Raw genomic sequence first — 24,752 nt, 5'->3', positions numbered from 1 at the left:
GCTGCAGGCACACATCACTGTGCAATGGACCGTTACAGTGTGGAGGGCAGATGAATGCAAATCACTATGTAACAGCAGAATAGTGAGTGCTGCTCTGGAGGTGACTGGAGGATAAGACATGACGTAACAGCAGAATACTGACTGCAGCTCTGGAGGTGAATGGAGGATAAGACACAATGTAACAGCAGAATAGTGACTGCAGCTCTGGAGGTGACTGGAGGATGAGACACAATGTAACCGCAGAATAGTGACTGCGGCTCTGGAGGTGACTGTAGGATAAGACATGATGTAACAGCAGAATAGTGACTGTGGCTCTGGAGGTGACTGGAGGATAAGACATGATGTAACAGCAGAATACAGAGTGCAGCTCTGGAGGTGACTGGAGGATAAGACATGATGTAACAGCAGAATAGTGAGTGCAGCTCTGGAAGTGACTGGAAGATAAGACATGATGTAACTGCAGAATAGTGAGTGCAGCTCTGGAGGTGACTGGAGGATAAAATACAATGTAACAGCAGAATAGTGAGTGCAGCTCTGGAGGTGACTGGAGGATAAAACACAATGTAACAGCAGAATAGTGAGTTCAGCTCTGGAGGTGACTGGAGGATAAGACATGATGTAACAGCAGAATAGTGAGTTCAGCTCTGGGGGTGACTGGAGGATAAGACGTGATGTAACAGCAGAATAGTGAGTGCAGCTCTGGAGGTGACTGGAGGATAAGACAGGATGTAGCAGCAGAATAGTGACTGCAGCTCTGGAGGTGACTGGAGGATAAGACATGATGTAACAGCAGAATAGTGAGTGCAGCTCGGGAGGTGACTGGAGGATAAGACATGATGTAAGAGTTGCCGCCCCCTGATGCAGACAATGTGCGGGGGGAACCACTTGTGCTTCTTCTCTCCCCCTGCAGTTGGGCCGCGGATGGCCACCGAACCTGAATCCGTAGTCGTGGACCTGGGCTCAGAAGCCACCTTCCACTGTGCGTGGATCGGAAACCCTTCTCTCACCATCGTCTGGATGAAGCGCGGCTCTGGAGTGGTTAGTATTAAACATCCCAGATCTGGTACAATGCGGAGTTCAGCTCCGGCACCGCAGCGGCTGTGCGACCCAGCGGCGGAGTGGATTCCATTACTGACACCTGGAAGTCCGGGCTTCATGTTAAATATCTCTGCCCGATCGCCGAGGATCTCAGCCTATGTGAGCAGGAGTATTTCTATCGCTGACAGCAAGCAGAGATCCTGGAAAGGATGAGGAAGAGAAACACCAAACTTCTAGCTAAGTTATAACTTTATTTCCATAACAATGGCGGCCCGTGTATCTCCCGAGCCGGCAGCAGCCTGGCATTGAGCGGACCATTATACTGTATTATAGAGGCAGTGACGTAATAAAGAGGAAACAATGTAGCACGCAGGAATTGTCCGCGCCGCTGCTTCCTGCCTTCACGCCCGCCCGCCTCTTAAGGACAGAGCCGCCATTCTGCGCTCCTCCGCTTTACAGTCTGAACTTTTACAGCCGGGATCGCTGCTGAGATTTTGACATTTATTACTGAAGTTAAAATGGCAAAAAATATTACTTTGTGCTCTCCGGATCTCGGCCGCTCTATAGTCCGGGCACGATCGGATGAAAGCCAGAATTTTATTTTCTATTATTTATTTTTTTTTAACTTTTAAAGGTTCATGTAAGAAACCGAGACAGAAGGTCAAACCTGTCACCGACAACCGCTGACACCGCCATTACTGTGGCCAATAACCAGGCGTGAAACATGGAAGATTGCCCACATCCACTGGAATGCTGTTAATCAGGCATTTGATAATCCAAAATACTCCCTGTTATTATCGGCATTGATGAAAAGTCTGATAATCTGGTTGTTTCTGCCATTTTCCTATTGCAAAGATTCTTTTTACAGCAGGTCATAAAATGAGATATTTTTTATTTTGCTTATATAAAATCTTATCTGCTGTACTGACATCTAGTGGCCACAATACAAACTGCAATGTAGTAACAATATTATTAAAAAGCAATAAAAAAAAAAGAAAGTTTCCCGCAGCTAACTTTTTAAGTTCCTTTAATAAGAGGAAAGCCTCACGTTTCTTCAGACCTGGGGAGACGACGCAGCAGACCAGGCAGCCGTTCTGACTATTTTTATGTGTCTTATATTTTACTTAGGTGCTGAGTAATGAAAACTTCCTGACGCTGAAAAATGTACGACAAGAGGATGCTGGGAAATACGTTTGCCGAGCAGTCGTTCCTCGGGTGGGTGCTGGCGAGAGGGAAATCACCTTAACAGTCAATGGTAAGGAGCCCAAGTCCCATCTCCTGGCAGTACCGCCTTCTGGAGCTGGCAAAGACTGAAAATAGTTTCTTCTAGAAACAGCACCACACTTGTCCGCAGGTTGTGTCTGGTATTACAGCATGGCTCCATTGACAGGAAAGGAGCCGAGCTGCAGTACCACATATAACCTGCAGACAGGGGTGGCGCTGTTTTGAGAAGAACGCAGCCATGTTTTTTTTTTATCCAGAATTGAATATGTGACGGCACCCAGCTTTTTCTGACTCCTGAAGTCTGCGGCGGAGCTGGAGTCAGCCATATTGCTTGTCACCCAGCTTTCTCAGAAACGGATACATTGGGGCAGATGGCGACTCGGGGATGATCGTTAATCTGCTGTTGTGATGCTTTTCTATGAGAACCGTGCGCCTGTGAGGGTCCCGTAAAGCGGCGGTCCCTGTCTGTGCCCCTGAGCGCGGCATAAATCTGTTTTATATCTTTATCTCTCGCAGTGAAGCGACGGCAGATTTAGCTTTTTAATATTAGATTCCTGTTTATGTTCCCATTAACAATTTCCCCAGAGCCGGTTGTATATGGGCCTGAGCCGCCCCCCACTGTCCCCGGAGAGATGGGAGCGGCGTCCGCGGGGTGCGGGAGACGATGGGTTAATATAAAGTAAGGAGGCTTCATGGCGGGAACATGGAGTCTGTAATATCAGTGATATACTATATACCATATACTGCCCAGAGGCGGGGGACATTACTGCAACAAAACAATGTAGCACAGAACGAGACCATCAGGGCCGGCTCCCTCTGTAACGGGCAAACAGACGCATGAGCCCCGCCCTCCAGACTCCTCAGAGGCAAACAGACACATGAGCCCCGCCCTCCAGACTCCTCAGAGACAAGGAGACACATGAGCCCCGCCCTCCAGACTCCTCAGAGGCAAACAGACGCATGAGCCCCGCCCTCCAGACTCCTCAGAGGCAAGGAGACACATGAGCCCCGCCCTCCAGACTCCTCAGAGGCAAGGAGACACATGAGCCCCGCCCTCCAGACTCCTCAGAGGCAAGGAGACACATGAGCCCCGCCCTCCAGACTCCTCAGAGGCAAGAAGACACATGAGCCCCGCCCTCCAGACTCCTCAGAGGCAAGGAGACACATGAGCCCCGCCCTCCAGACTCCTCAGAGGCAAGGAGACACATGAGCCCCGCCCTCCAGACTCCTCAGAGGCAAGGAGACACATGAGCCCCGCCCTCCAGACTCCTCAGAGGCAAGGAGACACATGAGCCCCGCCCTCCAGACTCCTCAGAGGCAAGGAGACACATGAGCCCCGCCCTCCAGACTCCTCAGAGGCAAGGAGACACATGAGCCCCGCCCTCCAGACTCCTCAGAGGCAAGGAGACACATGAGCCCCGCCCTCCAGACTCCTCAGAGGCAAGGAGACACATGAGCCCCGCCCTCCAGACTCCTCAGAGGCAAACAGACGCATGAGCCCCGCCCTCCAGACTCCTCAGAGGCAAGGAGACACATGAGCCCCGCCCTCCAGACTCCTCAGAGGCAAGGAGACACATGAGCCCCGCCCTCCAGACTCCTCAGAGGCAAACAGACGCATGAGCCCCGCCCTCCAGACTCCTCAGAGGCAAGGAGACACATGAGCCCCGCCCTCCAGACTCCTCAGAGGCAAGGAGACACATGAGCCCCACCCTCCAGACTCCTCAGAGGCAAACAGACGCATGAGCCCCGCCCTCCAGACTCCTCAGAGGCAAGGAGACACATGAGCCCCGCCCTCCAGACTCCTCAGAGGCAAGGAGACACATGAGCCCCGCCCTCCAGACTTCTCAGAGGCAAACAGACGCATGAGCCCCGCCCTCCAGACTCCTCAGAGGCAAGGAGACACATGAGCCCCGCCCTCCAGACTCCTCAGAGGCAAGGAGACACATGAGCCCCGCCCTCCAGACTCCTCAGAGGCAAGGAGACACATGAGCCCCGCCCTCCAGACTCCTCAGAGGCAAACAGACGCATGAGCCCCGCCCTCCAGACTCCTCAGAGGCAAGGAGACACATGAGCCCCGCCCTCCAGACTCCTCAGAGGCAAGGAGACACATGAGCCCCGCCCTCCAGACTTCTCAGAGGCAAACAGACGCATGAGCCCCGCCCTCCAGACTCCTCAGAGGCAAACAGACACATGAGCCCCGCCCTCCAGACTCCTCAAAGGCAAGGAGACACATGAGCCCCGCCCTCCAGACTCCTCAGAGGCAAGGAGACACATGAGCCCCGCCCTCCAGACTCCTCAGAGGCAAGGAGACACATGAACCCCGCCCTCCAGACTCCTCAGAGGCAAGGAGACACATGAGCCCCGCCCTCCAGACTCCTCAGAGGCAAACAGACGCATGAGCCCCGCCCTCCAGACTCCTCAGAGGCAAGGAGACACATGAGCCCCGCCCTCCAGACTCCTCAGAGGCAAGGAGACACATGAGCCCCGCCCTCCAGACTCCTCAGAGGCAAACAGACACATGAGCCCCGCCCTCCAGACTCCTCAGAGGCAAGGAGACACATGAGCCCCGCCCTCCAGACTCAGAGACAAACAGACACATGAGCTCCGCCCTCCAGACTCCTCAGAGGCAAGCAGACACATGAGCCCCGCCCTCCAGACTCCTCAGAGGCAAGCAGACACATGAGCCCCGCACTCCAGACTCCTCAGAGGCAAGCAGACACATGAGCCCCGCCCTCCAGACTCCTCAGAGGCAAGCAGACACATGATCCCCGCCCTCCAGACTCCTCAGAGACAAGCAGACACATGAGCCTGCCCTCCAGACTCCTCAGAAACAAGCAGACACATGAGCCCCGCCCTCCAGACTCCTCAGAGGCAAGCACGCAAATGAGTCCCGCCCTCCAGACTCCTCAGAGGCAAACAGACACATGAGCCCCGCCCTCTGGACTCCTCAGAGGCAAACAGACACATGAGCCCCGCCCCCCAGACTCCTCAGAGGCAAACAGACACATGAGCCCCGCCCTCCAGATTCCTCAGAGTCAAACAGACACATGAGCCCCGCCCTCCAGACTCCTCAGGGGCAAACAGACACATGAGCCCCGCCCTCCAAACTCCTCAGAGGCAGACACATGAGCCCCGCCCTCCAGACTCCTCAGAGGCAAGCAGACACATGAGCCCTGCCCTCCAGACTCCTCAGAGGCAAGCAGACACATGAGCCCCGCCCTTCAGACTCCTCAGAGGCAAGCAGACACATGAGCCCCGCCCTCCAGACTCCTCAGAGGCAAGCAGACACATGATCCCTGCCCTCCAGACTCCTCAGAGGCAAGCAGACACATGAGCCCCGCCCTCCAGACACCTCAGATTCAAACAGACACATGATCCCCGCCCTCCAGACTCCTCAGAGGCAAGCAGACACATGAGCCCCGCCCTCCAGACTCCTCAGAGGCAAGCAGACACATGAGCCCTGCCCTCCAGACTCCTCAGATTCAAACAGACACATGAACCCCGCCCTCCAGACTCCTCAGAGGCAAACAGGCACCTGAGCCCCGCCCTCCAGACTCCTCAGAGGCAAACAGACACATGAGCCCCGCCCTCCAGACTCCTCAGAGGCAGACACATGAACCCCGCCCTCCAGACTCCTCAGAGTCAAACAGACACCTGAGCCCCGCCCTCCAGACTCCTCAGAGGAAAGCAGACACATGAGCCCCGCCTTTCAGACTCCTCAGAGGCAAGCAGACACATGAGCCCCGCCCTCCAGACTCCTCAGAGGCAAACACACACATGAGCCCCGCCCTCCAGACTCCTCAGAGACAAGCAGACACATGAGCTCCGCCCTCCAGACTCCTCAGAGGCAAGCAGACACATGAGCCCCGCCCTCCAGACTCCTCAGAGGCAGGACTTTTTCTGGTTGTCACCTCATTGTGCTCTGCTGGTACAGACCATAGTGGGGAGGAGCACTCAGCTGGCACTTTAGATGGACGCTCAATTATCCCAGTACTGTGACATCACTGTGTGTATTATCCCAGTACTGTGACATCACTGTGTATTATCCCAGTACTGTGACATCACTGTGTGTATTATCCCAGTACTGTGACATCACTGTGTGTATTATCCCTGTACTCTGACATCACTGTGTGTATTATCCCTGTACTGTGACATCACTGTGTGTATTATCCCTGTACTGTGACATCACTGTGTGCATTATCCCTGTGCTGTGACATCACTGTGTGCATTATCCCTGTACTGTGACATCACTGTGTGTATTATCCCTGTACTGTGACATCCCTGTGTGTATTATCCCTGTACTGTGACATACCTGTGTGTATTATCCCTGTACTGACATCACTGTGTGCATTATCCCTGTACTGTGACATCACTGTGTGTATTATCCCTGTACTGTGACATCACTGTGTGTATTATCCCTGTACTGTGACATCAATACGTGCATTATCCCTGTACTGTGACATCACTGTGTATATTATCCCTGTACTGTGACATCACTGTGTGCATTATCCCTGTCCTGTGACATCACTGTGTGCATTATCCCTGTCCTGTGACATCACTGTGTGTATTATCCCTGTACTGTGACATCAATACGTGCATTATCCCTGTACTGTGACATCACTGTGTATATTATCCCTGTACTGTGACATCACTGTCTGCATTATCCCTGTCCTGTGACATCACTGTGTGCATTATCCCTGTCCTGTGACATCACTGTGTGTATTATCCCTGTACTGTGACATCACTGTGTGTATTATCCCTGTACTGTGACATCACTGTGTATATTATCCCTGTACTGTGACATCCCTGTGTGTATTATCCCTGTACTGTGACATCACTGTGTGTATTATCCCTGTACTGTGACATCCCTGTGTGTATTATCCCTGTACTGTGACATCACTGCGTGCATTATCCCTGTACTGTGACATCACTGTGTGTTTTATCCCTGTACTGTGACATCACTGTGTATATTATCCCTGTGCTGTGACATCACTGTGTGCATTATCCCTGTATTGTGACATCACTGTGTGTATTATCCCTGTACTGTGACATCACTGTGTACATTATCCATGTACTGTGACATCCCTGTGTGTATTATCCCTGTACTGTGACATCACTGTGTGCATTATCCATGTACTGTGACATACCTGTGTGTATTATCCCTGTACTGACATCACTGTGTGCATTATCCCTGTACTGTGACATCACTGCGTGCATTATCCCTGTACTGTGACATCACTGTGTGTATTATCCCTGTACTGTGACATCACTGTGTACATTATCCATGTACTGTGACATACCTGTGTGTATTATCCCTGTACTGACATCACTGTGTGCATTATCCCTGTACTGTGACATCACTGTGTGTATTATCCCTGTACTGTGACATCACTGTGTGCATTATCCCTGTACTGTGACATCCCTGTGTGTATTATCCCTGTACTGTGACATCCCTGTGTTTTATCCCTGCACGCTGACATCACTGTGTGTATTATCTCTGTACTGTGTCATCACTGTGTGCATTATCCCTGTACTGTGGCATCACTGTGTGTATTATCCCTGTACTGTGACATCACTACGTGTATTATCCCAGTACTGTGACATTACTGTATCTATTATCCCTGTACTGTGACATCACTGTGTGTTTTATCTCTGCACTCTGACATCACTATGTGTATTATCCCTGTACTGTGACATCACTGTGTATATTATCCCTGTACTGTGACATCACTGTGTGTATTATCCCAGTACTGTGACATCACTGTGTCTATTATCACTGTACTGTGACATCACTGTGTCTATTATCCCTGTACTGTGACATCACTGTGTGTATTATCCCTGTACTGTGACATCACTGTGTGTTTTATCCCTGTACTGTGACATCACTGTGTGTATTATCCCTGTCCTGTGACATCACTGTGTTTTATCCCAGTACTGTGAAATCACTGTGTGCATTATCCCTGTAATGTGACATCACTGTGTGTATTATCCCTGTGCTGTGACATCACTGTGTGTATTATCCCTGTAATGTGACATCACTGTGTGTATTATCCCTGTGCTGTGACATCACTGTGTGTATTATCCCTGTAATGTGACATCACTGTGTGTATTATCCCTGTACTGTGACATCACTGTGTGTATTATCCCTGTACTGTGACATCACTGTGTATATTATCCCTGTACTGTGACATCCCTGTGTGTATTATCCCTGTACTGTGACATCACTGTGTGTATTATCCCTGTACTGTGACATCCCTGTGTGTATTATCCCTGTACTGTGACATCACTGCGTGCATTATCCCTGTACTGTGACATCACTGTGTGTTTTATCCCTGTACTGTGACATCACTGTGTATATTATCCCTGTGCTGTGACATCACTGTGTGCATTATCCCTGTATTGTGACATCACTGTGTGTATTATCCCTGTACTGTGACATCACTGTGTACATTATCCATGTACTGTGACATCCCTGTGTGTATTATCCCTGTACTGTGACATCACTGTGTGCATTATCCATGTACTGTGACATACCTGTGTGTATTATCCCTGTACTGACATCACTGTGTGCATTATCCCTGTACTGTGACATCACTGCGTGCATTATCCCTGTACTGTGACATCACTGTGTGTATTATCCCTGTACTGTGACATCACTGTGTACATTATCCATGTACTGTGACATACCTGTGTGTATTATCCCTGTACTGACATCACTGTGTGCATTATCCCTGTACTGTGACATCACTGTGTGTATTATCCCTGTACTGTGACATCACTGTGTGCATTATCCCTGTACTGTGACATCCCTGTGTGTATTATCCCTGTACTGTGACATCCCTGTGTTTTATCCCTGCACGCTGACATCACTGTGTGTATTATCTCTGTACTGTGTCATCACTGTGTGCATTATCCCTGTACTGTGGCATCACTGTGTGTATTATCCCTGTACTGTGACATCACTACGTGTATTATCCCAGTACTGTGACATTACTGTATCTATTATCCCTGTACTGTGACATCACTGTGTGTTTTATCTCTGCACTCTGACATCACTATGTGTATTATCCCTGTACTGTGACATCACTGTGTATATTATCCCTGTACTGTGACATCACTGTGTGTATTATCCCAGTACTGTGACATCACTGTGTCTATTATCACTGTACTGTGACATCACTGTGTCTATTATCCCTGTACTGTGACATCACTGTGTGTATTATCCCTGTACTGTGACATCACTGTGTGTTTTATCCCTGTACTGTGACATCACTGTGTGTATTATCCCTGTCCTGTGACATCACTGTGTTTTATCCCAGTACTGTGAAATCACTGTGTGCATTATCCCTGTAATGTGACATCACTGTGTGTATTATCCCTGTGCTGTGACATCACTGTGTGTATTATCCCTGTAATGTGACATCACTGTGTGTATTATCCCTGTGCTGTGACATCACTGTGTGTATTATCCCTGTAATGTGACATCACTGTGTGTATTATCCCTGTGCTGTGACATCACTGTGTGTTTTATCCCAGTACTGTGACATCACTGTGTGTATTATCCCTGTACTGTGACATCACTGTGTGTATTATCCCTGTACTGTGACATCACTGTGTGCATTATCCCTGTACTGTGACATCACTGTGTGTATTATCCCTGTACTGTGACATCACTGTGTGCATTATCCCTGTAATGTGACATCACTGTGTGTATTATCCCTGTGCTGTGACATCACTGTGTGTTTTATCCCAGTACTGTGACATCACTGTGTGTATTATCCCTGTACTGTGACATCACTGTGTGTATTATCCCTGTACTGTGACATCACTGTGTGCATTATCCCTGTACTGTGACATCACTGTGTGTATTATCCCTGTACTGTGACATCACTGTGTGCATTATCCCTGTAATGTGACATCACTGTGTGTATTATCCCTGTGCTGTGACATCACTGTGTGTTTTATCCCAGTACTGTGACATCACTGTGTGTATTATCCCTGTACTGTGACATCACTGTGTGTATTATCCCTGTACTGTGACATCAATACGTGCATTATCCCTGTACTGTGACATCCCTGTGTGTATTATCCCTGTACTGTGACATCCCTGTGTGCATTATCCCTGTACTGTGACATCGCTTTGTGCATTATCCCTGTACTGTGACATCACTGTGTGTATTATCCCTGTACTGTGACATCACTGTGTGCATTATCCCAGTACTGTAACATCACTGTGTGTATTATCCCTGTACTGTGACATCCCTGTGTGTATTATCCCTGTACTGTGACATCACTGTGTGCATAATCTCTGTACTGTGACATCACTGCTTGCATTATTCCTGTACTGTGACGTCACTGTGTATATTATTCCTGTACTGTGACATCACTGTGTGTATTATCCCTGTACTGTGACATCACTGCGTGTATTATCCCTGTAGTGTGACATCGCTGTGTGTATTATCCCTGTACTGTGACATCACTACGTGCATTATCCCTGTACTGTGACATCACTACGTGTATTATCCCTGTACTGTGACATCCCTGTGTTTTATCCCAGCACTCTGACATCACTGTGTGTATTATCCCTGTACTGTGACATCACTGTGTGTTTTATCCATGTACTGTGACATCACTGTGTGTATTATCTCTGTACTGTGACATCCCTGTGTTTTATCCCAGCACTCTGACATCACTGTGTGTATTATCCCTGTACTGTGACATCACTGTGTGTATTATCCCTGTGCTGTGACATCACTGTGTGCATTATCCCTGTACTGTGACACCACTGTGTGTATTATCCCTGTACTATGACATCACTGTGTGCATTATCCCTGTACTGTGACATCACTGTGTGTATTATCCCTGTACTGTGACATCACTGTGTGTATTATCCCTGTACTGTGACATCCCTGTGTGTATTATCCCTGTACTATGACATCACTGTGTGTATTATCCCTGTACTGACATCACTGTGTGCATTATCCCTGTACTGTGACATCACTGCGTGCATTATCCCTGTACTGTGACATCACTGTGTGTATTATCCCTGTACTGTGACATCACTGTGTGTATTATCCCTGTATTGTGACATCACTGTGTGTATTATCCCTGTACTGTGACATCCCTGTGTGTATTATCCCTGTACTGTGACATCACTGTGTGCATTATCCCTGTACTGTGACATCGCTGTGTGCATTATCCCTGTACTGTGACATCACTGTGTGTATTATCCCTGTACTGTGACATCACTGTGTGTATTATTCCTGTACTCTGACATCACTGTGTATATTATCCCTGTACTGTTCCATCGCTGTGTGTATTATCCCTATACTGTGACATCACTGTGTGTATTATCCCTGTACTGTGACATCACTGTGTGCATTATCCCTGTACTGTGACATCACTGTGTGTATTATCCCTGTACTGTGACATCACTACGTGCATTATCCCTGTACTGTGACATCCCTGTGTGTATTATCCCTGTACTGTGACATCCCTGTGTTTTATCCCTGCACTCTGACATCACTGTGTGTATTATCCCTCTACTGTGACATCACTGTGTGTTTTATCCCTGTACTGTGACATCACTGTGTGCATTATCTCTGTACTGTGTCATCACTGTGTGCATTATCCCTGTACTGTGACATCCCTGTGTGTATTATCCCTGTACTGTGACATCACTGTGTGTATTATCCCTGTACTGTGACATCACTGTGTGTTTTATCCCTGTACTGTGACATCACTGTGTGCATTATCTCTGTACTGTGTCATCACTGTGTGTATTATCCCTGTACTGTGACATCACTGTGTGTATTATCCCTGTACTGTGACATCACTGTGTATATTATCCCTGTGCTGTGACATCACTGTGTGCATTATCCCTGTACTGTGACATCACTGTGTGTATTATCCCCATACTGTGACATCACTGTGTGTATTATCCCTGTACTGTGACATCCCTGTGTGTATTATCCCTGTACTGTGACATCACTGTGTGTATTATCCCTGTACTGACATCACTCCGTGCATTATCCCTGTACTGTGACATCACTGCATGCATTATCCCTGTACTGTGACATCACTGTGTGTATTATCCCTGTACTGTGACATCACTGTGTGTATTATCCCTGTACTGTGACATCACTACGTGCATTATCCCTGTACTGTGACATCCCTGTGTGTATTATCCCTGTACTGTGACATCCCTGTGTTTTATCCCTGCACTCTGACATCACTGTGTGTATTATCCCTGTACTGTGACATCACTGTGTGTTTTATCCCTGTACTGTGACATCACTGTGTGTATTACCTCTGTTCTGTGTCATCACTGTGTGCATTATCCCTGTACTGTGACATCACTGTGTGTATTATCCCTGTACTGTGACATCACTACGTGTATTATCCCAGTACTGTGACATCACTACGTGTATTATCCCTGTACTGTGACATTACTGTATCTATTATCCCTGTACTGTGACATCACTGTGTGTATTATCCCTGTACTGTGACATCACTGTGTGCATTATCCCTGTACTGTGACATCACTATGTGTATTATCCCTGTACTGTGACATCACTGTGTCTATTATCCTTGTACTGTGACATCACTGTGTGTATTATCCCTGTACTGTGACATCACTGTGTGTATTATCCCTGTACTGTGACATCACTGTGTGTATTATCCCTGTACTGTGACATCACTGTGTGTTTTATCCCTGTACTGTGACATCACTGTGTGTATTATCCCTGTACTGTGACATCACTGTGCGTATTATCCCTGTACTGTGACATCACTGTGTGCATTATCCCTGTACTGTGACATCACTGCGTGCATTATCCCTGTACTGTGACATCACTGTGTGTATTATCCCTGTACTGTGACATCACTGTGCGTATTATCCCTGTACTGTGACATCACTGTGCGTATTATCCCTGTACTGTGACATCACGCCCCTTCCCATCAACCAGATGTCACCGGCTGATTCATCTTTTATTGCTCCAAAAATGAAGCTATGAACTCCTCTGTGTCAGCAGACACCACTCCGGCATGTGCAGCCGCCATTGGCCATGTCCTGTAATAGATCTACATGAAGTACAGAATGAAATGCGCCGTCTGACCTTGGGCGCTGGGACCCCCCGGCCCCACAGTGATTGGAGTCAGATTGGGGCTCTCAGCCTGGCTGCCCCCATCTCCTAATTCCCCGGATCACAGTTGGGCTCCTGTCCCTAAATAACACACACACTGCGATAATGCAGCGAGGAGCGGAGCGGCGAGGAGACCCGCCGGTGGCATCACAGTCAGCCGGGATGTGGGATGCACCATTTGGTTTTATCTCGCCGAACACAGAGACATTGTACTCGCGCTCACTGATCGACAGCAGGAGTTTAATTACAATTAAATAACTGCAGAAAACAAAACCAGCGGTAACGAAACAGCGCAGGCGGGCGGAGGAGGGGAGGAGACCGGCACTGGAGTCAGGAGAGATGACAAACACAACAGCTCAACCCGGTTACATAGGACTGCAGGTGACATCTACTACATTATCTGTACTCAGAGACTTATCACTGTGTTATCTGTGGTGTTACATAGGACTGCAGGAGACATCTACTACATTATCTGTACTCAGAGAGTTATCACTGTTATCTGTGGTGTTACATAGGACTGCAGGTGACATCTACTACATTATCTGTACTCAGAGAGATATCACTGTGTTATCTGTGGTGTTACATAGGACTGCAGGTGACAGCTACTACATTATCTGTACTCAGAGAGTTATCACTGTGTTATCTGTGGTGTTACATAGGACTGCAGGAGACATCTACTACATTATCTGTACTCAGAGACTTATCACTGTGTTATCTGTGGTGTTACATAGGACTGCAGGAGACATCTACTACATTATCTGTACTCAGAGAGTTATCACTGTTATCTGTGGTGTTACATAGGACTGCAGGTGACATCTACTACATTATCTGTACTCAGAGAGATATCACTGTGTTATCTGTGGTGTTACATAGGACTGCAGGTGACAGCTACTACATTATCTGTACTCAGAGAGTTATCACTGTGTTATCTGTGGTGTTACATAGGACTGCAGGAGACATCTACTACATTATCTGTACTCAGAGTTATCACTGTGTTATCTGTGGTGTTACATAGGACTGCAGGTGACATCTACTACATTATCTGTACTCAGAGAGTTATCACTGTGTTATCTGTGGTGTTACACAGGACTGCAGGTGACATCTACTACATTATCTGTACTCAGAGAGTTATCACTGTGTTATCTGTGGTGTTACATAGGACTGCAGGTGACATCTACTACATTATCTGTACTCAGAGAGTTATCACTGTGTTATCTGTGGTGTTACATAGGACTGCAGGTGACATCTACTACATTATCTGTACTCAGAGAGTTATCACTGTGTTATCTGTGGTGTTACATAGGACTGCAGGAGACATCTACTACATTATCTGTACTCAGAGTTATCACTGTGTTATCTGTGGTGTTACATAGGACTGCAGGTGACATCTACTACATTATCTGTACTAAGAGAGTTATCACTGTGTTATCTGTGGTGTTACATAGGACTGCAGGTGACATCTACTACATTATCTGTACTCAGAGAGTGATCACTGTGTTATCTGTGGTGTTACATAGGACTGCAGGTGACATCTACTACATTATCTGTACTCAGAGAGTTATCACTGTGTTATCTGTGGTGTTACATAGGACTGCAGGTGACATCTACTACATTATCTGTACTCAGAGAGTTATCACTGTGTTATCTGTGGTGTTACATAGGACTGCAGGTGACATCTACTACATTATCTGTACTCAGAGAGTTATCACTGCGTTATCTGTGGTGTTACATAGGACTGCGGGTGACATCTACTACATTATCTGTACTCAGAGAGTGATCACTGTGTTATCTGTGGTGTTACATAGGACTGCAGGAGACATCTACTACATTATCTGTACTCAGAGAGTTATCACTGTGTTATCTGTGGTGTTACATAGGACTGCAGGTGACATCTACTACATTATCTGTACTCAGAGAGTTATCACTGTGTTATCTGTGGTGTTACATAGGACTGCAGGTGACATCTACTACATTATCTGTACTCAGAGAGTTATCACTGCGTTATCTGTGGTGTTACATAGGACTGCGGGTGACATCTACTACATTATCTGTACTCAGAGAGTTATCACTGTGTTATCTGTGTTGTTACATAGGACTGCAGGTGACATCTACTACATTATCTGTACCCAGAGAGATATCACTGTGTTATCTGTGGTGTTACATAGGACTGCAGGTGGCATCTACTACATTATCTGTACTCAGAGAGTTATCACTGTGTTATCTGTGGTGTTACATAGGACTGCAGGTGTCATCTACTACATTATCTGTACTCAGAGAGTTATCACTGTGTTATCTGTGGTGTTACATAGGACTGCAGGTGACATCTACTACATTATCTGTACTCAGAGAGTTATCACTGTGTTATCTGTGGTGTTACATAGGACTGCAGGTGTCATCTACTACATTATCTGTACTCAGAGAGTTATCACTGTGTTATCTGTGGCGTTACATAGGACTGCCGGTGACATCTACTACATTATCTGTACTCAGAGAGTTATCAATGTGCTATCTGTGGTGTTACATAGGACTGCAGGTGTCATCTACTACATTATCTGTACTCAGAGAGTTATCACTGTGTTATCTGTGGCGTTACATAGGACTGCCGGTGACATCTACTACATTATCTGTACTCAGAGAGTTATCAATGTGCTATCTGTGGTGTTACATAGGACTGCAGGTGACATCTACTACATTATCTGTACTCAGAGAGTTATCACTGTGTTATCTGTGGCGTTACATAGGACTGCCGGTGACATCTACTACATTATCTGTACTCAGAGAGTTATCAATGTGCTATCTGTGGTGTTACATAGGACTGCAGGTGACATCTACTACATTATCTGTACTCAGAGAGATATCACTGTGTTATCTGTGGTGTTACATAGGACTGCAGGTGTCATCTACTACATTATCTGTACTCAGAGAGTTATCACTGTGTTATCTGTGGTGTTACATAGAACTGCAGGTGACATCTACTACATTATCTGTACTCAGAGAGTTATCACTGTGTTATCTGTGGTGTTACATAGGACTGCAGGTGACATCTACTACATTATCTGTACTCAGAGAGATATCACTGTGTTAACTGTGGTGTTACATAGGACTGCAGGTGTCATCTACTACATTATCTGTACTCAGAGAGTTATCAATGTGCTATCTGTGGTGTTACATAGGACTGCAGGTGACATCTACTACATTATCTGTACTCAGAGAGTTATCACTGTGTTATCTGTGGCGTTACATAGGACTGCCGGTGACATCTACTACATTATCTGTACTCAGAGAGTTATCAATGTGCTATCTGTGGTGTTACATAGGACTGCAGGTGACATCTACTACATTATCTGTACTCAGAGAGTTATCACTGTGTTATCTGTGGCGTTACATAGGACTGCCGGTGACATCTACTACATTATCTGTACTCAGAGAGTTATCAATGTGCTATCTGTGGTGTTACATAGGACTGCAGGTGACATCTACTACATTATCTGTACTCAGAGAGATATCACTGTGTTATCTGTGGTGTTACATAGGACTGCAGGTGTCATCTACTACATTATCTGTACTCAGAGAGTTATCACTGTGTTATCTGTGGTGTTACATAGAACTGCAGGTGACATCTACTACATTATCTGTACTCAGAGAGTTATCACTGTGTTATCTGTGGTGTTACATAGGACTGCAGGTGACATCTACTACATTATCTGTACTCAGAGAGATATCACTGTGTTAACTGTGGTGTTACATAGGACTGCAGGTGTCATCTACTACATTATCTGTACTCAGAGAGTTATCAATGTGCTATCTGTGGTGTTACATAGAACTGCAGGTGACATCTACTACATTATCTGTACTCAGAGAGTTATCACTGTGTTATCTGTGGTGTTACATAGGACTGCAGGTGACATCTACTACATTATCTGTACTCAGAGAGTTATCACTGTGTTATCTGTGGTGTTACATAGGACTGCAGGTGACATCTACTACATTATCTGTACTCAGAGAGATATCACTGTGTTATATGTGGTGTTACATAGGACTGCAGGTGACATCTACTACATTATCTGCACTCAGAGAGTTATCACTGTGTTATCTGTGGTGTTACATAGGACTGCAGGTGACATCTACTACATTATCTGTACTCAGGGAGTGATCACTGTATTATCTGTGGTGTTACATAGGACTGCAGGTGACATCTACTACATTATCTGTACTCAGAGAGTTATCACTGTGTTATCTGTGGTGTTACATAGGACTGCAGGTGACATCTACTACATTATCTGTACTCAGAGCGTTATCACTGTGTTATCTGTGGTGTTACATAGGACTGCAGGTGACATCTACTATATTATCTGTACTCAGAGTTATCACTGTGTTATCTGTGGTGTTACATAGGACTGCGGGTGACATCTACTACATTATCTGTACTCAGAGTTATCACTGTCTTATCTGTGGTGTTACATAGGACTGCAGGTGACATCTACTACATTATCTGTACTCAGAGTTATCACTGTCTTATCTGTGGTGTTACATAGGACTGCAGGTGACATCTACTACATTATCTGTACTCAGAGCGTTATCACTGTGTTATCTGTGGTGTTACATAGGACTGCAGGTGACATCTACTACATTATCTGTACTCAGAGTTATCACTGTGTTATCTGTGGTGTTACATGGGACTGCGGGTGACATCTACTACATTATCTGTACTCAGAGAGTTATCACTGTGTTATCTGTGGTGTTACATAGGACTGCAGGTGACATCTACTACATTATCTGTACTCAGAGAGTTATCACTGTGTTATCTGTGGTGTTACATAGGACTGCAGGTGACATCTACTACATTATCTGTACTCAGAGAGTTATCACTGTGTTATCTGTGGTGTTACATAGGACTGCAGGTGACATCTACTACATTATCTGTACTCAGAGAGATATCACTGTGTTATCTGTGGTGTTACATAGGACTGCAGGTGACATCTACTACATTATCTGTACTCAGAGCGTTATCACTGTGTTATCTGTGGTGTTACATAGGACTGCAGGTGACATCTACTACATTATCTGTACTCAGAGCGTTATCACTGTGTTATCTGTGGTGTTACATAGGACTGCAGGTGACATCTACTATATTATCTGTACTCAGAGTTATCACTGTGTTATCTGTGGTGTTACATAGGACTGCGGGTGACATCTACTACATTATCTGTACTCAGAGTTATCACTGTCTTATCTGTGGTGTTACATAGGACTGCAGGTGACATCTACTACATTATCTGTACTCAGAGTTATCACTGTCTTATCTGTGGTGTTACATAGGACTGCAGGTGACATCTACTACATTATCTGTACTCAGAGCGTTATCACTGTGTTATCTGTGGTGTTACATAGGACTGCAGGTGACATCTACTACATTATCTGTACTCAGAGTTATCACTGTGTTATCTGTGGTGTTACATGGGACTGCGGGTGACATCTACTACATTATCTGTACTCAGAGAGTTATCACTGTGTTATCTGTGGTGTTACATAGGACTGCAGGTGACATCTACTACATTATCTGTACTCAGAGCGTTATCACTGTGTTATCTGTGGTGTTACATAGGACTGCAGGTGACATCTACTACATTATCTGTACTCAGAGTTATCACTGTGTTATCTGTGGTGTTACATGGGACTGCGGGTGACATCTACTACATTATCTGTACTCAGAGAGTTATCACTGTGTTATCTGTGGTGTTACATAGGACTGCAGGTGACATCTACTACATTATCTGTACTCAGAGAGTTATCACTGTGTTATCTGTGGTGTTACATAGGACTGCAGGTGACATCTACTACATTATCTGTACTCAGAGAGATATCACTGTGTTATTGTGGTGTTACATAGGACTGCAGGTGACATCTACTACATTATCTGTACTCAGAGAGATATCACTGTGTTATCTGTGGTGTTACATAGGACTGCAGGTGACATCTACTACATTATCTGTACTCAGAGAGATATCACTGTGTTATCTGTGGTGTTACATAGGACTGCGGGTGACATCTACTACATTATCTGTACTCAGAGAGTGATCACTGCGTTATCTGTGGTGTTACATAGGACTGCAGGTGACATCTACTACATTATCTGTACTCAGAGAGATATCACTGTGTTATCTGTGGTGTTACATAGGACTGCAGGTGACATCTACTACATTATCTGTACTCAGAGAGTTATCACTGTGTTATCTGTGGTGTTACATAGGACTGCAGGTGACATCTACTACATTATCTGTACTCAGAGAGTTATCACTGTGTTATCTGTGGTGTTACATAGGACTGCAGGTGACATCTACTACATTATCTGTACTCAGAGAGTTATCACTGTGTTATCTGTGGTGTTACATAGGACTGCGGGTGACATCTACTACATTATCTGTACTCAGAGAGTTATCACTGTGTTATCTGTGGTGTTACATAGGACTGCAGGTGACATCTACTACGTTATCTGTACTCAGACAGTGATCACTGTGTTATCTGTGGTGTTACATAGGACTGCGGGTGACATCTACTACATTATCTGTACTCAGAGAGTGATCACTGCGTTATCTGTGGTGTTACATAGGACTACAGGTGACATCTACTACATTATCTGTACTCAGAGTTATCACTGTGTTATCTGTGGTGTTACATAGGACTGCAGGTGACATCTACTACATTATCTGTACTCAGAGCATTATCACTGTGTTATCTGTGGTGTTACATAGGACTGCAGGTGACATCTACTACATTATCTGTACTCAGAGAGATATCACTGTGTTATCTGTGGTGTTACATAGGACTGCAGGTGACATCTACTACATTATCTGTACTCAGAGAGATATCACTGTGTTATCTGTGGTGTTACATAGGACTGCAGGTGACATCTACTACATTATCTGTACTCAGAGAGTGATCACTGCGTTATCTGTGGTGTTACATAGGACTGCAGGTGACATCTACTACATTATCTGTACTCAGAGAGTTATCACTGTGTTATCTGTGGTGTTACATAGGACTGCAGGTGACATCTACTACATTATCTGTACTCAGAGAGTTATCACTGTGTTATCTGTGGTGTTACATAGGACTGCAGGTGACATCTACTACGTTATCTGTACTCAGACAGTGATCACTGTGTTATCTGTGGTGTTACATAGGACTGCAGGTGACATCTACTACATTATCTGTACTCAGAGAGTGATCACTGTGTTATCTGTGGTGTTACATAGGACTGCAGGTGACATCTACTACGTTATCTGTACTCAGACAGTGATCACTGTGTTATCTGTGGTGTTACATAGGACTGCAGGTGACATCTACTACATTATCTGTACTCAGAGAGTGATCACTGTGTTATCTGTGGTGTTACATAGGACTGCAGGTGACAGTCGGTCTCTGCACTGTGACGTTTCCCTCCAGCGGGGTCATGTGACCACCAGTCATGTGATAACTGAGGACAGGAAGTGTGTGAAGTGCAGGATGGGAAATATCAGACGGGAGGAAGGAGGCAAAATGACTGACAGCAACTAAACCTGACCGTATATCCCCAACACATACAGCAGTAATAGGACCTGACAAACTGACACTCGGGGTACAGGATAATGACACTGATACTCGGGATACAGGATAATGACACTCGGGGTACGGGATAATGACACTGATACTCGGGGTACAGGATAATGACACTCGGGGTACGGGATAATGACACTGATACTCGGGGTACGGGATAATGACACTCGGGGTACGGGATAATGACACTGATACTCGGGGTACGGGATAATGACACTGACACTCGGGGTACAGGATAATGACACTCGGGGTACAGGATAATGACACTGATACTCGGGGTACAGGATAATGACACTCGGGGTACGGGATAATGACACTGATACTCGGGGTACAGGATAATGACACTGATACTCGGGGTACAGGATAATGACACTCGGGGTACAGGATAATGACACTGACACTCGGGGTACAGGATAATGACACTGATACTCGGGGTACAGGATAATGACACTCGGGGTACGGGATAATGACACTGATACTCGGGGTACAGGATAATGACACTCGGGGTACGGGATAATGACACTGATACTCGGGGTACGGGATAATGACACTGACACTCGGGGTACAGGATAATGACACTCGGGGTACAGGATAATGACGCTGACACTCGGGGTACAGGATAATGACACTCGGGGTACGGGATAATGACACTGATACTCGGGGTACAGGATAATGACACTGACACTCGGGGTACAGGATAATGACACTCGGATTGTAGGATAATGACACTAACACTCGGGGTACAGGATAATGACACTGACACTCGGGGTACAGGATAATGACACTGACACTCGGGGTACAGGATAACGACACTGACACTCGGGGTACAGGATAATGACACTCGGGGTACGGGATAATGACACTGATACTCGGGGTACGGGATAATGACACTGACACTCGGGGTACAGGATAATGACACTCGGGGTACAGGATAATGACGCTGACACTCGGGGTACAGGATAATGACACTCGGGGTACGGGATAATGACACTGATACTCGGGGTACAGGATAATGACACTGACACTCGGGGTACAGGATAATGACACTTGGATTGTAGGATAATGACACTAACACTCGGGGTACAGGATAATGACGCTGACACTCGGGGTACAGGATAATGACACTGACACTCGGGGTACAGGATAATGACACTGACACTCGGGGTACAGGATAATGACACTGACACTCGGGGTACAGGATAATGACACTGACACTCGGGGATCAGGATAATGACACTGACACTCGGGGTACAGGATAATGACACTGACACTCGGGGTACAGGATAATGACACTGACACTCGGATTGTAGGATAATGACGCTGACACTCGGGGTACAGGATAATGACACTGACACTCGGGGATCAGGATAATGACACTGACACTCGGGGTACAGGGGAATGACACTGACACTCGGGGTACAGGGGAATGACACTCGGATTGTAGGATAATGACACTGACACTCGGGGTACAGGATAATGACACTCGGGATACAGGATAATGACACTCGGGGTACAGGATAATGACACTGACACTCTGGGTACAGGATAATGACACTCGGATTGTAGGATAATGACGCTGACACTCGGGGTACAGGATAATGACACTGACACTCGGGGTACAGGATAATGACACTGACACTCGGGGTACAGGATAATGACGCTGACACTCGGGGTACAGGATAATGACGCCGACACTCCGGGTACAGGATAATGACGCTGACACTCGGGGTACAGGATAATGACACTCGGATTGCAGGATAATGACAGTGACACTCGGGGTACAGGATAATGACACTGACACTCGGGGTACAGGATAATGACGCTGACACTCGGGGTACAGGATAATGACACTCGGATTGCAGGATAATGACACTGACACTCGGGGTACAGGAGAATGACGCTGACACTCGGGGTACAGGATAATGACACTCGGATTGCAGGATAATGACACTGACACTCGGGGTACAGGAGAATGACGCTGACACTCGGGGTACAGGATAATGACACTGACACTCGGGGTACAGGAGAATGACACTGACACTCGGGGTACAGGAGAATGATGCTGACACTTGGGGTACAGGATAATGATGCTGACACTTGGGGTACGGGATAATGACGCTGACACTCGGATTGCAGGATAATGATGCTGACACTTGGGGTACAGGATAATGACACTGACACTCGGGGTACAGGAGAATGACGCTGACACTCGGGGTACAGGATAATGATGCTGACACTCGGGGTACAGGATAATGACACTGACACTCGGGGTACAGGAGAATGATGCTGACACTCTGGGTACGGGATAATGACGCTGACACTCGGGGTACAGGAGAATGATGCTGACACTTGGGGTACAGGATAATGACACTGACACTCGGGGTACAGGAGAATGACGCTGACACTCGGGGTACAGGATAATGATGCTGACACTTGGGGTACAGGATAATGACACTGACACTCGGGGTACAGGAGAATGACACTGACACTCGGGGTACAGGAGAATGATGCTGACAGTTGGGGTACAGGATAATGATGCTGACACTTGGGGTACGGGATAATGACGCTGACACTCGGATTGCAGGATAATGATGCTGACACTTGGGGTACAGGATAATGACACTGACACTCGGGGTACAGGAGAATGACGCTGACACTCGGGGTACAGGATAATGATGCTGACACTCGGGGTATAGGATAATGACACTGACACTCGGGGTACAGGATAATGATGCTGACACTTGGGGTACGGGATAATGACGCTGACACTCGGGGTACAGGAGAATGATGCTGACACTTGGGGTACAGGATAATGACACTGACACTCGGGGTACAGGAGAATGACGCTGACACTCGGGGTACAGGATAATGACGCTGACACTCGGGGTACAGGAGAATGATGCTGACACTCGGAGTACAGGAGAATGATGCTGACACTCGGGGTACAGGATAATGGCACTGACACTCGGGGTACAGGATAATGATGCTGACACTCGGGCTCGGGATGCAGGATAATGACACTGACACTCGGGGTACAGGAGAATGACACTGACACTCGGGGTACAGGATAATGATGCTGACACTCGGGGTACAGGATAATGACGCTGACACTCGGGGTACGGGATAATGACGCTGACACTCGGGGTACAGGATAATGACACTAACACTCAGGGTACAGGAGAATGACGCTGACACTCGGGGTACAGGAGAATGATGCTGACACTCGGGGTACAGGATAATGATGCTGACACTCGGGGGACAGGATAATGATGCTGACACTCGGGGTACCGTATAATGACGCCGACACTCGGGGTACAGGATAATGACGCTGACACTCAGGGTACGGGATAATGACGCTGACACTCGGGGTACAGGATAATGACGCTGACACTCGGGGTACGGGATAATGACACTGACACTCGGGGTACAGGATAATGACAATGACACTCGGGGTACGGGATAATGACAATGACACTCGGGGTACGGGATAATGACGCTGACACTCTGGGTACAGGATAATGACACTCGGATTGTAGGATAATGACGCTGACACTCAGGGTACAGGACGATGACACTGACACTCGGGGTGCCGGATAATGACACTCGGGGTACAGGATAATGACACTGACACTCGGAGTACAGACAAATGACACTGACACTCGGGGTGCCGGATAATGACACTCGGGGTACAGGATAATGACACTGACACTCGGGGTACAGGACGATGACACTGACACTCGGGGTGCCGGA

The 24,752-nt window shown here is 46.8% G+C and overlaps 1 protein-coding gene across 2 annotated transcripts in view; it reads left to right on the top strand.

Annotated features, from left to right (window-relative positions):
* Window positions 1–24,752, top strand: part of KIRREL3 (kirre like nephrin family adhesion molecule 3) — a 1,173,775-nt gene that overhangs the window by 1,098,629 nt on the left and 50,394 nt on the right. For both annotated transcript variants that reach the window (XM_073657428.1, XM_073657427.1), the window contains exons 9-10: window positions 911–1,038; window positions 2,167–2,293. In XM_073657428.1, coding sequence (XP_073513529.1) covers window positions 911–1,038; window positions 2,167–2,293 — 255 coding nt within the window. The remainder of the gene's footprint in view (window positions 1–910; window positions 1,039–2,166; window positions 2,294–24,752) is intronic.

Source organism: Phyllobates terribilis, unplaced genomic scaffold, assembly GCF_046119375.1.
Source record: "Phyllobates terribilis strain yellow unplaced genomic scaffold, ASM4611937v1 Scaffold_12__6_contigs__length_324123572, whole genome shotgun sequence".
In the NCBI taxonomy this organism is placed as follows: domain Eukaryota; kingdom Metazoa; phylum Chordata; class Amphibia; order Anura; family Dendrobatidae; genus Phyllobates; species Phyllobates terribilis.
The sequence above is the reverse complement of the archived record's forward strand: the minus strand, read 5'-3'. Positions and strand labels throughout refer to the sequence as shown.